The 16,953-nt window shown below is 36.2% G+C and overlaps 1 protein-coding gene across 2 annotated transcripts in view; it reads right to left on the bottom strand.

The window, feature by feature from the left end:
• Positions 1–16,953, bottom strand: part of Tmtc2 (transmembrane O-mannosyltransferase targeting cadherins 2) — a 372,199-nt gene that overhangs the window by 105,947 nt on the left and 249,299 nt on the right. For both annotated transcript variants that reach the window (XM_063255227.1, XM_063255228.1), the window contains one exon: positions 14,604–14,725. In XM_063255227.1, the coding sequence (XP_063111297.1) occupies positions 14,604–14,725 (122 nt within the window). The remainder of the gene's footprint in view (positions 1–14,603; positions 14,726–16,953) is intronic.

Below are 16,953 nucleotides of genomic sequence, written 5' to 3'. Positions count from 1 at the left end.
GAGCACGGGAGGTGAACCTGAGAGAATGCACAAAGATTTGCCCTGGAGACACAGAGAATGACAGACGTTTTAGACTGAGAATGCAGACTGTGAAAAGACAAAGAATGAGGAGATGCAACTGTAAGAAACAGCACAAGGCATAGAGCAGCTGAGACCACCAGGCTTGTGTAAAGACAACATGGTGTGGAATTTATTCTGCCTGGATACAGGCAGACTGAGGGCCAAGAGGCTGTCTGTAAGGAACAAAGAGAAGTGGGTTTGAAAGAAGACGAGGGACATTAGATGGGAAGATCTGTGATCAAAGTTCTCTGGATGTCTCATGCCTCAGTGAGCAAAGTCCTCGAAGCATCTGGTGCAAATGTTTGGGTGTCTTCAGATGTCCCAGTGCTTGGGAAATTCCATGCTCCATCCTCTCTTTTTATGACATCCAAGTGCTGAACTGAGTCTCCCCTGACAGTGGTGCCTCTGCTGGTAAACAGGGTGCTGAGAGAGTCATGTCTGAGTAGAGCCTGATAGTAATCTATTTACGGAGTTACCAGAAGTTTAATACTGTGAGGGTTAATAGCTGATTATTTGCTCTAGACAAATGATAAGCATTATCACCACCACCATCATCATCCAGTTCTCACTGCTGAGGGTTAACATTTATTGAGTCCTTTTAATACATCTACCACAAGTATTGTTCTAAATGCTTTACACATGTGTATGGACCATATAACCTCTGCAATCTACTTGAAAAAATGTTTTCCTCTCATTTTACAGACAAGGAAACAAAAGAAGAGAGCGGAGAAGAAAGAGTGGAAAGAAAAGAGGAGACAAGAGGAAGAGAGTGTTAATAGTTTTTCCAAGATCAAAGAGTCTCTGTGATCAAGTGTACTTTTTAAAATATTTGTGTCTATACTTTGAAATATTAACACCAACTGGGTATTTACTGTATACAGTGCATTATACTTTGTGACATGGAGAAACTAAAACATGATACATTCCACAGATATGTGTGATTCTGAGTATACTCAGACACAGAAACAGACAGATCAAGGTAAAGAAACAGAATAGAGATAAAGCCTGTAGGCACGAGGCTAGCAGCTGTGATGCAGGACTGGACAATCTAGGGTGAATGCTCTAAGAGAAACTGATAGAATCTCTAGAGTACAAAGGAAAGAGAAATAGGTTCTCACAGAGGTTTTCAGAAGACAGAAAGGAAGGGAGGGAGGTATTGATGGGGGGAAAGATGGACTGGAGAGTGAAGGTGGAGGAAAGGAGAAAAGGAGGAAGCAAGGAATGAGGGAGGGACAGAGGGAGTGAAGAAGAATGGAAATCAGAACTAGTTCATAAAAAAATTCATCACTTTTGTTCTTTGTAGGGAGTGGCGCGACAGCCCCATTGCTGCCTCCCCGCCTCTCTCTCCTATGGGCACATAATGCGCCTGCCTACATTAACCATAATCCTCTCCTGCTTACGTCACATACCTGGACGTGACGATGACCCATCAGAAACCACCCTGTAAGCCTATTCCTGTCCCACCAGCCTGCCCTTGGCCCATAAAGGATGCGACCACTTCCTGAATAAACAAGACTTGATTGGACTCCTCAACTTGTCTCCATCTCTCTTTGTCTCCCACCCTGTTTTATTCATCCCCGTTCCCCCTCCAGGTATACACCCCAAAGATTGATCCACAGGCTGGATCAGTTCTTATAAGAAAAAAAAAAAAAACTGGGAAAAAAAGCACAACCAATGATTTCTCATACATCCATCAAAGAACTGAGTTGAAAAACAAGCTATCAACCAGAAATATGGAAAGACAGAAAATTGTAGAGACATGTAGAGATGTGCTTATCTGATGCAAAAGTTAGTGGAAGCAAAACATCAACAAGACAAAACAAAAATAAAACAAAAACAAAATGGTAAATACACATAAACAGTGAATCCTTGGACTTGCTGAAGTCTGAGTGTGGATTAACACAGAAGAGGAAACTCTCGAGGGTCATACTCTAGGGATCTCCAACTTTTCGTGAACTTTACCTTTCAGGAATCTGACTAGGTTCTATAGTGAAAAACTAAAAAAGATCCCCTCTAGGTGATAGGAGGGGAGAAGGACGAAAATACCTTTATGTGAAGTACACTCCAACCTTCTCAGTAACATAACCTTTCTCCAGGGAGAACTACCTCACCAGAGCCATTTCCCAGGGCTATAGGGAAAGAACATTCATATTTCACCTCCCTTAACCTTTCTGTCTCACTGAAGGTGGTGAGAAGGGAAGAGCAGAGAAACTTGTGAATGTCACAAGACAACAACACAGCCTCACTCCACGACTATGATATAATCAAAAAATTATAGCCTATGTCCCCTGTACACACACCTCCGCCACTGAGACATCAGAGCTCCATTCCCGTACAGTGTCATTTTACCTGAAAGAGTACAAAATACAGCTTCTCTAACAGCAACAGAGGAAATGAAAACTAAAGGAATGCAAAGTCTCTAGCACCTATGGATACAGCAAACCCTGAAAAAAGTCCAGCTTCCAGCTGTAACACAAATCCTCACAAGAAAGGCTTATTTATTTCTGTTCTTGGGCATGCCAAAAGAGAAGGAAAAAAAAAGTCCAGAAAGACAAAGCAATCATCAGAACCAGACTCAGATGTTGGAAAATGAGCCAGATTTTGAAATTATCAGACAGAGAAGTTAAAACAGCTATGATTAGTATATTACGAACTCTTTAAACTGCAGATAACATGCAAGTACAGATGAATAACGTTGGTAGGAAGAAGTTAGAATCAAAAGGAAATGGCAGAAATCAGAAAGACTGCAACAGAAATCAAGAAAGCCTTGTATTGCTTCATCTGAAGACTCAGCATGGCTCAGCAAACCAGCTACAAGCTGGACTACAGATCAATAAGAAAATTCACAAAGTGATTGTAATGACAAAAAGAACACAAAACATAGGATAGTCAAGAACTGGAGAAAAATTCCAAACATGAAATACATGATTAACTGGAATATCAGAAAGAATAGAAAGAAGAAGAAAAAAGTGAAATAATAATAAATGAAGACTTTCCAAAAATTAATGACAGACATCCAACCCAGATTTAGGTCACTGGAGTTCTCTAAGGAAGGTAACTTCCTAAAATACTGAATATCAGAGAAGCATATTCTAGTGATAGAAGACTAGAGACAGAAAGGAAATCCTGAAAGAAGTCCAGAAAGGGAGGCTGGGAAGGAGAAAGAGAGCTGATTCTAAATGGACAAAGGACTTAGAGACATTTCCCCCCAAAAGGTACACGGACAGTCAAGAAACATATGAAAGATATTCAACCTCACTCATGATCTGGGAAACCTAAATCCAAACCAGTCTCTTCACAATGGAAAAATCGGATAAAATATCCGAGTCCAGGTGAGCAGGTCATCATATATATGGTTAATACAGACTCCGAGTCATGAGTGATCAGAACACCTTTACCTGTGGTTTTCCTCCCAAACCCCAGTTTAATGACAAAATGGCATCAAATAAACCCTGACACATTCAACAAATTGCATGCCAGGGTTCCTGAGAATTCTCAAGGTCATGAAAATAAACTGAAGCTAAGAAACTGTCAAGACAATGGAGCCTACAAAAATATTATCCTAAATGTGATGTGGCATCCTAAATGGGATTCTAGAACAACAAATGGGCATTAGAGGAAAAGAGAAGAGTTCTGTACAAAGTATGGACTTCAGTTAATAAGAATGTATCAATACCAGGTCATCAATTATGACATACAGTCCATTAATATGATATTGATGATGAAAGAAATGGAGAATGAGACAAACTGGAACTTGCTGTACTAAGATCATGATAATTCTATAATCTAAAATTATCCTAAAACAAAGAATTTGCTAAGAATTTATTACACTAAAAATAGAAAGACCACATAAATTTAGATTTTATTTGATCAGAGTTGAAAATACACAGGTGTCTGTTGCCATAGATTATGTTTTTATCATGTCTGATTCCACTATTCAACACCAATTTGTAAGATAAAAATTTTAAATAAATTTCTGATTCAAACTGCTCAATACAGAAGAAAGGAAACCTGTTAATGAAAAATTTCAAAATCATAATTGTCTTGCTTGTTCTTTATAGACTAATAGCAATGGTATTTACTATAAATACATTAGTAAAATATGTAAATACTATTAGTCATCAATGCTATTTCTATTTCAGGAATTAAAAACATTTGCATCTGGTGAAACATTAATGAATTTTCTTTTTATAATTTATGGATGAAGTTCATTGAGCATGAAAACACAGTTGTTTTGTTTTACTAGGATTGTGAACATTACAAATATATCCTCAATGTGATAATAAAATTATCAAGTGGCAGCTACACTTCCATATGTTTGGACACATTTAGATTTCTGGCTGTTTTTAGGGCAGCTCTAGTCACAACACGAACAACGTTTTTTCAACATGTTGGTCTCGGCTGATACTACCTTCCTTCTTTCCTTCTCTGTACATTCATAATAGAACAAAGCAAAGAACATGGTCATTTTTACTGAATTTTTAGCTAACATTAACTACTCCATAGAAATAAATTACTGAACACATGGTCTGGAATGGGATTACAGGACTCTAGTGTCTCAGGCTTTGTTTGTTTGTTTGCTTTTGGCTTTTTTTTTTTTTTGGCTTGATTTACAACCTCCTATTTAGACACTCACCTGTATTATGAGATGCTGCCTTTATGAGAGGGCCAGCACAATAGCCAGCAACCGCCCAGTCTTACAATTATACTTCCAAAACCATGAGCCAAAATAAACCTCTCTATACTTTATCAGTACTGTTTCAGATGTTTCATTATAGTGATTTAAAGCTGACTAATGCAACATGTAACATTACTTGTTGAGTCAATGTTGCTAAGATTTATAGTCAGAGCAAATATATATACTGTATCAGTTCTCTGTTGCTATAATGAAATACTTAGGACTGGATACTTTATAAAGAAAAGAGGCTTACTTAGGTCACAGTTTTGGAGGTTGAATTTCAAACAGCATGACTCCAGCTCTAAGACATTCTTAGCTTTAATACATAATGGAGGATGGCACCACAGCAACAACATGTACAAGAGGGAGAGAACATGTGACAAGTTCAAGAAGCAGAGAGGAGGGAGGACCAGTATTCCATTTTAAAATAATCTCTCAGAAGAACTATCAGGGTCCCATACAAAATACATTAAGTCTTTCTAAGGGTAGCATCACAGGGTTCTTATAACATCTCACTAGGTATTGCCTTACAAAGTTGTATTCACCTCCCAGATTGCAAGTGTAGCTCCTGCTTCCAACATGTAAAACTTGGAGAGAAACACTTAAGTGATATCCATACAAGAGCATCCTCCAAACTTGTTAAGTTCTTTGTACATAGGCATATCTGTATGTGTGTAAATATACATATACACACAATATAAGCACATATACGTACATATATGTATGCATAAATGAATAAAAAGGTTTTTACCACTTGTGGCAATTGTGTGAAAAAGAAAGAGAAAAACAGACACTGCAGAAAAGCACTTTGAAACACAGCTTAAATTTTAACTTAACCCCAACATTTTCTAAGCTAATCACTTTGAGTATGCAAAGATTCTTTAACAACATAAAAGCCCAGGTTCCTGATCAAAAATTTTTTGCTTAAAGAAGTATATTTCTGATTCAAGCAGACAGAAACTCTATTTTTGTTCTAGTTATCATACATTCATCCAAAGCAATAAAAACTAGAACAAACTATACAGTACAGGTTAGCTTCAAGTTTTATTTTCAAGGACAAAAATATCTCTGACCATTACATTTATACTATCTACTTCTTCATCATATAACCTCCTAAGATAGTGCCCCCTTTAAACTCTATGCCACGTGATGAATATCAGCCTGAATGAGGAGTCTTGCTTCTGTGTGAATCCTGCATGATGTTCTCTTCTACCCAAAGTGGTATTATTACCACGCACACTGAATTACAGTGCATGCTCAGGAATGTAGCTCATCCTGTCACTTTTGACAAAGAGCCTCAATTATGTCGTAGCCATAAGAATCCTGCAATTGTAAAGCCCCTTGAAAGAATTATGCTTCACAGCATGAGTAGAAATAAATTACTAGGCAGGTAGTGCTGGGGGCTCTGGCTCCAGCTCAGGGTTTTACCAGCTAAAGGTTCCCTGGGTAAAGGTCACAGTCTCTTCTCCACCCAGGCCTCCCTGCTCCCCAGACTCACTGCTTCCAGGCGGCCAGGGCACAGAGCTTCCTGCACATTTTAAAATCTGAGGGAAGCTCTGCACATCACTTGTAAACTCAGTCAGTTTTAACCTGCACTATTAATGCTTTTTGTTACTTTCCGTATACACTTAAGTCATTTTACTAGGAGCTATGTCAAAATTCTTTCGGCTTAAATTTATACATTGAAAAATGTCCCTCTCCTGTATAACTATGAGAAGACAAGCTAAAACCAAATGAAGATTTGTTTTCAAAGTAAATTTTACGGATTTTGAAGTTAGGCATTTATGCATACCATGCGAGGTACCAGATATACATGTGTCAACTGAATAGAGCAAATTATAGGCTAGAGAGCATTTTAATAGTACAGTTAGCAACAAAGAAAATGAAGTGGTATGACATAATAGGATCTAGACACAAAGCTCAAGTTAGCCTGTGAACCTCAACTTCCTCATCTATAAAGTGGGTATCTAGTTTATGGATACCTCATTTTATGCCAGGAGGTAACAGACCAGCATATCCCAAATGCTTGTTTCATTGTATGATGAACCTAATTTAGTACAGGCTAAATGAGTATGAGCCAATTTCTGGAGACACCACAAATGATGTAACCAGTGTATGGGTGTAAGGCACCATTTACTGTGGAGAATAGCACACACCATATACTGTGTGGGTTATTTCATTATATATCAGAAAAGCAACCGATGAAGATTTATGCTAAGAGAGGTAAGTAGTGAATGACAAGTTTAGATGGTCCTAGAAGCCCAGGACATGAAAAAATGCAGCTGAATCCAGAACTGTTTGAAGCACACAATCTGAAGATACAATCTAGAGCTCTTTGGTCCTCCTGTTTCAGGCCTGCAAGGCTCAGAAATCTGAAATAGTCACAAGGGCAAACATAAGGAGAAACGATAAAGACCTTACAGCTTGTGAGTACATTCCTGAGGTCTCCACTAATGGCCTGTAATTCCAGCTAATTGGGAAGCCAAGGCCAGAGAACACTCAGCTGGAGGCCAGCCTCGCAAAATGCTGTCTCAAAATACAGTTCTCAAAAAGGGCTGGAGATGAATCTCAATGGTAGAATGCTTCCCTAATATGTGTAAGACCTTTGCTTCAATCTCGAGCACTGGAAAAAAAAAATTAACATCTAGGAATTAATATAGAATCTGTGCGTGTATGTGTGTGTGTGTGTGTGTGTGTGTGTGTGTGTGTGTGTGTACACACAGTTCCTGACTTGCAATATGTTAACTTATTTTTCTACTTTATGGTAGTGATAAAGGAATATGCATTCAAAAGAATCCGTAAATGGAATTTATACATTTTTTAAATGTTTCAGACGGGGTCTCGCTACATAGCTAGTCGTTATGTAGTCTAGGCTAGTCTTGAACTCACTACATAGGCCAGGCTGGCCTCAAATTTGCAGCAACCCTCTTGCCTCAGCCTTCCAAATGCTAGGATCACAGGCATGCATTACCATGCCCAGGCTATACTTGGAATCTTGAATTTCGTGTTTTATAGGCAGGGCAGTAGGCCACTCTTGTGATACTGGCCAGTTCCCAATCAGAGATGTTACTGATCACCAGAGGAACCCGCCACTCTGCTATATCATGTTATATTTTTTAGCTTATATATATTAAATGCACTTTTTGATTTAGAAAATTTGCAACTTAAAATGTCAATGCCAACATAAGTAGAGTATCAGTATATACATATCCAGACGACATAATAAAAGTGTTGGCTTGGTAAAAGTGTTGGCCTAACCACTTACAAGAAAAGACGCTTGTTTTTAAAAATGTATGTAGTTTTTACAAAGCTGTTTTAAAGGAGAAATACTCAAATTTTCTCCTGACACATTCTTAGAATTTATCAAGCTAGAAAAACATAAATCATAAATTAAAAGCAGAGTTTAACTCACATTGAAATGTTTTAGGCCTTATCACATGACAGGAGCCAATATAATCTAGTAAAAAGAAAAACATGCTGGAGGTCACGGAATCAAGTATCATAGAAAGTCAAGGTACTGAACTCAACAAATTAAAGTACAATGGCAAAAAAAAAATATCTCTGTGCTATGAACTCAAAACATAAAGGAGATTGAAAGTCGAGACAGCACAGAGATACTTGATTTCCTATATCGCTTAGTAAATTCGTATCAGTACCACAGTGTAACAGTACAGTGGAAGTTTCACACTAGATAATAAAATGTACTTCATGAATTAGGGGATGGAATCCTAAATGTAGACTATAAGCTTCACTATGCTTCTGGCTAAAAGTAATACCATGATAACCTTTATTTCTTGAATGCTAAATCATAAAGTTCAGATAAGTTAGCTTGTATAAATGGTTAGTTGGATATTTTAAGGCATTAAATACCTTGTTATATTTCATCCAATATTTCAGTAGCATGATACTTGATATGTGTTCTTTTTTCAAAGACTTAACTTGCAATTTGAATTGTATATATCTGCAATAAGACTGAATCAGAATTACAGGAAAAATACCTTTTGCTTCCTTTTCTTTCCAATCTAAATAGGGTTGTGGATCATTGCAATAAAATCAAGCAATCATTTTTGAATGTGGTCAACATTCAAAATGAAAAAAAAAAAAGTTCTAGAGACGATGAAATGGAAAACCAATTTGGATTAAATAGTAACAATCGTCACAAAAGACCCAATGAAACGCACAACACTGTACCTGCAGATAGACTACAAAGATAGCATTCTAGCTTGGAACATGGGGCTTTCTGGTAGAACCTCAAGTACTTTCACAACTGGAGTTTTATGTAGACCAATTAACTTTGGCTAGACACAGAAGTCTGGCTCAGCGCTTCTATGCAGTAGCCAAAATAAAGGTCTTCTATATCATGTATTTCTGTCAGAGTCTCCAATATCCTTCCTTCTACTAACCTAAATCTGGAAAATAAGCTAACAGCCAAGTAGTTTTTTACTGCAATTTAAATCAATATTAATTTTACTGGCTCACAAAAACTGCAAAATATTTGGCTTCAAGACAAAGAAACAAAACAATAAAAAGAAAAAAAATAGAAGCAGGCCTGTACATACAGCCAGTGAACCCACACAGCTTTAGAAACAACTAGAAAATTACCTGAAATACAATAATGGAAATGTTGTTCCTTCCTCCCTTAAAGCATGGCCAATTTTAAATTCATAGTATTAGCCCTAGGTAACAAAGTTCAAACAAGGAATAAATCATAATTTTAAGCAGAGCAGTTCAAACTCAGCTTGTGTTGAGTCTTTTAATTGGACATGACATTAGTATGAAAGTTCCATTATTTTAAAGGGATGTCATCTGGGCCCAACTGTATTTAAACACGGAGGCTACCAGTGACTTTAATGTGAAACTATTCCCTGGGGTACCATGGAAAATTTGTATTACAGGTATAATGTAGATCTAACAAAGTCAATAGCCTAAAACTGAAGTTTCATGTTCATGACCTGTTATACCTAATAATAAAAATATGTTTAACTAGTCAAACCAAACAAATATTTAATGGCAATATTTAAAAATAAGGTATAAAGAATTGGGAGAGCAGGATGGCGAGTTACCTTTAAGAATCTCTAGGCAGTTCAATCAGGAAATATATTCCACATTTAATATTATTAAACATAGATGAAAATGAATGACACAATTCAGGAAAATTTAAGGTTGTCATTTAGTTCTACTATTTAATTGCTAAGTGAATTTTCAGATGTTCTGTAAATCTCTGACCCTCACTTTTTTTAAAAGAAATTTTTAAAAGGAAACAATATTTCCCAAGGGTTTAGAGCAGCTAAGAATTAACACATCCATAACAGACTCAAGAGATAAACATGGCACCCATGTCTACCTCTCCTTCAGGTGATCTGTGAAACTACCCTATGTCTGTTTTACAGTCAAGTCCCTCTCATTCAGGAATTCGGCTTAGATCGTTAGGGATTAAAATAATGCTCAGCATGGAGGAGTAAGTCTAAATACATGTGTTGGCAAGATGAAGGGGTAAAGATGAGAATCAGGCTAGCGAAATAAAAATACTAATCTTGCTTCCAAACATAAGTAACTTAAAACAGAGTAAAACACAAGGATACAGGGATTTTACCAAGACAGTGAAATAACGTGAGATAAAGAAATAAAAGGATAAGTAAAGACTATTCCCTAGTCACAAGTCTGGTATGAAAAGACAGGCACAGATTTATGGACATCACTGAATGGGGAAGTACTCTTATAGACATCCTGAGACCAGCGCTAAGGAAGTACACACAAAGAGGGAAAAAATGCGTGAGACAGCCAGGCAAGGCTTCACGGAGGAAATAACATTTCAACAGCAGAGAGAGGAAAAGGACATTTTTGGCAAAGGAATAGAAAGTGTGTGATCTATAGAATGTGCGAAAGCATTGTGGGAAAGCTTACATCCTTTTAAACTTTTCTAAATACTATAAATATTACATGAATTCTTAAAGAAGAACTTGCAAAACAATTTTTAAAAAGGTATTGAGAGGCTCATGCCACTGACTGTAACAAAAGCCTTAATAATCAACTTCTTCCTAGAATTCTTATGCAAAATATATTACCATAAGGTCTAACTTTAGTATCATTTCATGCTTTTTTTACATAGTTTGCCTTTGGTCAGTTTTGACAAAAAGATAAACTTTTTTTCTGGAGACTAAGAACTGATTCCATTTTACAATATATTTTAAACATCCGTAAGTCAAAATCTGTGACATTTTCCACCTTGTCAATTTTATGCTAAGCAATGGCATATTACCAGGGTAACAAACCCACAATTACACAAAGCCAATCCAGTGGGATCAGAAATTTGCCAAATCTTATAATTTAGAAAGAAACTGTTAAAGATGGTTACAGGGCTTTGGCATTGTGCGTGTAAGCTATACCATAAAGGAGTTTGTATTTCATCTAATCAGCAAGTCGGAAACTATAAAAGTCTTTGGGAGGGGGCTGTTTAAAAATTTACATGAGTTTTTCCTTCCCTTCCATATGTTCCAGCAAAGTACAACTTATAAATCTTTTTTTTTTAAAAAGCATTCTGAAAAGGAAAAAAAAAAAAAAAAACAGCCTTTAAAATCATATTTTTGGTGCAGAAAGTTTAAAACATTCAGCCTTGAAAATCAAATAGAAAAACTAAGGACACATGGTTTCTATATCCAGTGTCATGGTCTAAGCATATTCAGAATAACGCACATTTATGGTTCAATTTTCTTTTCCAGCTTTGGGAGAGAGAATGGGGCATCTGAAACTTTTATAGTTATTTCTGAAGGTGGTCACTTAGCAGTCTAACTCAAAACATTTCCATTTGAACTCCCCAAGAAAATCTCCAATAGTCCTGGAGCAAGATGTATGCGAATTCTATTTTTATGTGAAGTTGTATGAATTATTGCCATATCAAGATATGAACTGGTTTTAAAAGATAACATTTTTTCTATGGAATTAAACTAGGTAAATGGCACAAACAGCAACTTGGACAGACCTTTTGATTGTGAGTAGTATTATTTCTTCCCTCCTGCCTTTTGTTAAGACTCCATATTGATTTCTTTTACAATTTCTTCTTTCCTGCTTTTTATTTCCCTGGTTTTTGTTAGTTAAGATTTCCTCATCTTTATCCTCATGCCCTGCAGTGAAAACTGTTTTACTGCTATAAAATCTCAGTCTTATTTCTTCCCATAGATCTGGATAGGAATTGTTTTCAAAAAATGACATAACTTTTTCTTTTTCTCTTTAAAGATAAAATTATCTTAATTTTTTATCTTTGTTATCTGAAATGTTATATGGTACCATCTGTAAGGATTATGATTCTTTTAAAAAAAGATTTCAGGCTTGCTTCTCCTAATAACATACATCCTAGTTCCATCCTGTAGCTTAACAAATATCAATCTTCTGTTGCCAACTGATAGTTCAGCATTAATAAAAGTGGCGAGAAGGTCCTACAGCACAGACAGGCTTTCTACAAGGAGCCACTGATTCACAGGGGAGGTTCAAATTTACATATATGGAAATCTTTTTCTTAGAATAATTTAGTTATCCCATTCCAAGCAAAGTGCCTTCAGACTGTGGTTTCCTATCCTCTGACAAATCAGTTATAATATTTCCTTTGACTTTATGGCTTTCAAAAATCCCTTTAAATATCTTTTTTCCCCTTCAAATATCTTATCCCCTGAAGTACGTGCTCCTATTCTAGGTGTTTCTCTATAGTCATTCTTCCTCGATATTGTATTCTGTGAAAGCATGTTCTGCTTTACTTACATGATCAATTTCTTTGCCCACTGTTCTTTTGGTACCATAATTACTACTAAATGTATTCTTTTCTTTTCTTGTTTTCTCTTGGTACTAAGGATCAAACCCAAGGGCTTTTCAGTGAGCTACATCCCAGCACCACTGTCCCCTGCTCATATTTTGCTCATCTCACTAAGTCACTAAGTTGTCCAGGTTGGTACTGAATTTGAAATCCTGGCCTCAGCTTCCTGGAGTGCTAGAGCACAACCATATGTCACCAAGAGAGGCTAGATTTGTGTTCTTTTACAAACATTTTCAGAAGGGTTGTTGATGGGCTGATCTTTACTTAATTTCTTGGCCTAAAGATTTCCTGATCGGGGCTGGGGATTTAGCTCAGCAGCATAACCACCTGCCTTGCAAGCAGGTGGTCTTGAGTTCGACCCCTGGTACCGATAAAAAAGGAAAAAGACAAAAAAAAGATTCCTTGATCATGGTAAGCAACATCAAACCTAAATTTAAAAAAGAAAAGAAAAAGAAAAACACAAAAGAATCTAAGTTTTCAAAGGCAGGATGGAATTGACAAATTCACAGCATAAAGCACACTCATCCTCCATGCAAATGCCATTCTGAAGTGGCTGTATATTCCTGCTGCCTTCTTTCCATGGCCCAGGCCAACTTGTTTTATGTTATGCAGATAATAAGGGCCAGAAATCCTCAGCTTTATTTGAACGACTAGTTTTGCCCTTGCATTGGCTCAAAGTTTTGTCTCCTAGTCTAGAAAAAAATAAAAAAAAACAAACAAACCCCACTTTTTACTGGTTTCCACAACTGGTAAATGCTCCAGAGGAGCTGTGGAATTTACTTACTCCTCAATGTCCCTGTCTTTATTTACTACCTCATTGCTAGCTCCTGGGGACTCTCTTCCAACTTTCAAGCTCAGCTAAACACTGAAAGTATCACCTTCTACGTTTGTTAGACAAATCTAGTATTTCTGAGTGGGATGTTCTCAGGTTAGCCTAACATAAATTTCTTTAAGTGCATTTTAGTCATGGTTTATGTCTGTGTCCCCCAGGCCTCTTGAGTTTGCATTGTTCATTTGTGATGGTTTATTGTCTAGTGCTTGGATTGATGCTGTCAGTGCTCCACCCACATAGGGGTGGAGCCAGGATGTGATGTAATGGCGGGAAGAAGGTGTGTCTTGCTCTTTGCCACTGGGCTTGCTGTTTGCAGCCGCCATGAAGGGCAGTCCAGCCATACCCGCCTGCCTTGGAGCCAACTGAGTGTGGACTGAAACCTCCAAAAACTGTGAGAAATAAACCTTTCCTTTCTGAACTTGGGCATCAGGTATTTTGTCTCAGCAACAAGCATAAAGTAACTAAGACAACAGATAAACACATAGAATATTTTTCTGAAAAATATTTATCAATGAATTAACTTCAAGTATCTTCTTATTTTGTTCTCTGATTTGATAATGCTCATTTATTTCTTATTAATGCTGGAGACTGATTCAGTGGTGTAACTCAAAGTATACAGATATTGGGATCAAAGTGTGGGCTCAGGAAGTTTAGTTTTTGACTATCCCCTAACGCATGAGATAGAGACATTAATATCACTTTTAAATACATATCTGTGTAGATCACAAACAATATTACCAATTTGTGTCTCACATTTTTTTTTTTAAATTATGTTTCACTTTTGAGAAACTCTGGTTTCCAAGAGCATTTGCCATTGAATGGGTGGCCAAGTGATAGCTTCACTTACCTTACAGAACAATTTGAATTAGAATTAGAAGGAATTCCAGGATTATTCTTCAGAATCAGACATAGTTAAAATTATAGCCAATTTGTGGATAACACTGGCTTGTGGAACACAGTATATATGCAAATACTGCTATGAGGACAACTATAATCACACTCTTGGGAGTCTCCATTTATATTTTTCATTAAAAAATGCATTTTTTCCCAGGCCAAACTCCATATGCAAAGTAAAATACTTTTTCTGTATTTAATTACAGGGTTCTATCAGCACGACCATCAGGTTGTTACCTAAGTTAACTGGTTCACAACCAGCATCTCAAATCCCTGCTATCCCAGTCTGCATGGAGAAAATCAATGTCTTTGGGTGTGAGAGAGGAGGTACTCACTGTGAGAGCCAGCAGTTTCCCATAGGTGAGATGGGCAGGGATGTGGTCCGTCTTGGATCTCAGGGACTCCATGTACCAATGCTCTGCTTCAGGGAGCTTGCTCAGTCGCATGTAGGCTTCACCTGGGAAGAGAAGGGCTAGGCTCAAACTGAGGCTATGAGTTCTGCTGTGCTGCTGCACAATAGAATAACTTCAGGTGTCATCGCTGTACCTTACAGTTCAAAAGCCACAGGAACTTTGATAATTTTCATTCTTAAGAAATGAGAAGTGTTTGAAGAGATATATATGTTTAACCTACTTTAAATATTACACAAGTATTTATGTGCACCACAACATCACATGGTACCCATCAGTATGCATACGTTTGGTTCTTTACGTGTTGGTTAACATAAACTTAAAATTATTACATAATCTAGCACAGAACCTCAAGGTCACTACTGTCTCACAGCATTAGCAACATAATCTGTATCATCATTATGCTTACACAGTGGAGGATTTCAGATACTAGAACAATGATTCCCAAAAATGTTACGATGATTTTCACTTTATAGATGGAAAACCTTGTGATTCAAAAGTAATATACAATAGGAAACGCTAAACATTTGAAAAGTAGTATGGCTTTGACTTTTAATCTAGTGACCTCTGATTTGCAAGTCACTTCGTTGCTATTAGTTTTCTCTGGGATAAGTTGATTTTTCTGTATAATCATTTATTCCTTTGTATTCATATTCTTTTTTTTTTTTTTTTGTCTTTTTCCTTTTTATCGGTACCAGGGATCGAACTCATGACTGCCTACTTGCAAGGCAGGCGCTTATGCCACTGAGCTAAATCTCCAGCCCCTGTATTCACATTCTTTTGCTGTTTTATTTATTATTATTATTTTTTTTTTTTTTTAGAAATTTAAGTACGGTTAAATGAACAAGGTACAAATGGGTTTGGATTAAATAACACTCCTAGAATCATTTGCATTTTGTGTTAATAAGTAAATAAAATTGATCAGTTTCATTTGGAAAAATCTGATGAAAATGACAATTATCCAACATATTCAGCTTGACAGGATACAAAGCTAGTCTGAGACCTTCCAGCCTCCAGTCATTACATTCAAATTATTCAATCTTAGTTACTAAATTTAGCATATTGCTAAGAGTCCAGCAAGAGAATAAAAATGAAAATGAAGCCCAAGCAATCAGTTGCCTGCTTATTTTCATCCCATCTCCCTTATAAACGGAGTATGGGACAATATTTAATGATAAAAAAAACCTGTAAGATGAGGATCTACTTAAGTTATATATTAATTTAATTTAAATAGTTTATTAAGAGCTGAAAATGTAGATGATATCCAGATTCTCAAACCAGGAACCAGACTGGTAACTTGCACTATTTTCCAGAGAGACCCTTACAGGTTAATTATAAACATGAGAGCCTTTTTCCATTTGGGGTGCAAAGGCTTTTCCTAAATGTATCACTCATATTGGAGGTATGCTTTTTGCTTCAAAGAACTTGCTCTCATTTATTATTTGCTAAATCATATTGTTTTTATTAGCTTAGTGAGGTCAATGTAAGTATGTCTGATGAATGATACTAGTTTGTCTCCTAACCTTTTGTATGTCCTTTACTTGGCAGGTTGGTAAAACAATACTGGTGATAAATAATGGGTACTGTGTAGAAAAATTTATGTTATCTATTTAAGTATATGTATGCATTTCTATTTTAAGAGTAATCCTTAAACTATATTATCATAAAAATCATAGTTGAGAAACTATTCTCCCATACAGTATAAAACATGCTGATATTTTAAAGCCTGATCATGTTTTGTGTTCACAGTGGATACTTTAAAGATTGCAATGCACAGTGTAGTAACTATTGTGATGCTCTTATTTGATTATGTATTTTTTCATAAATAAAAATACATTTTGAGGGCAAAAAAAACTGAAGCAAAAGTAAAAGACTGCAATACAATACACAAAATAGGCTTTTAGTCGTTAGAATGACCAGTTACGAATTGATTTTTTTTCTAAATCTCCCAAGATTCATATAATTTTCTTGTTTTTATTTTAGTATTACTATAAAAACTGATACACTATCAAGGAATATGTTGCACAAATATTACCAAATACAACATGTAAGTTTTCTTAGGAAAAGTAAACATTTTTATACTAAAAAAAAAATACTAAATATGATTTCCATAACAGAAAGAGTGCCGAAATACTGCAATATTGAAGTTTTTATAATAATTAATGATAAATTGTGTTTGAATAATTATCTATAAAATTGATTATAAGGCCTGAGGGAAAATGATCTCACATTATGAGTCCGACTTGGAATCAATTTGAAATTCTACTTTGGTTGT

This window comes from Cavia porcellus, unplaced genomic scaffold (genome assembly GCF_034190915.1).
Source record: "Cavia porcellus strain 051 isolate PalLab524CR breed Dunkin Hartley unplaced genomic scaffold, mCavPor4.1 scaffold_8, whole genome shotgun sequence".
NCBI lineage: Eukaryota > Metazoa > Chordata > Mammalia > Rodentia > Caviidae > Cavia > Cavia porcellus.
Note: the sequence above shows the minus strand (reverse complement) of the source record. Positions and strands in the feature narration are given on the sequence as shown.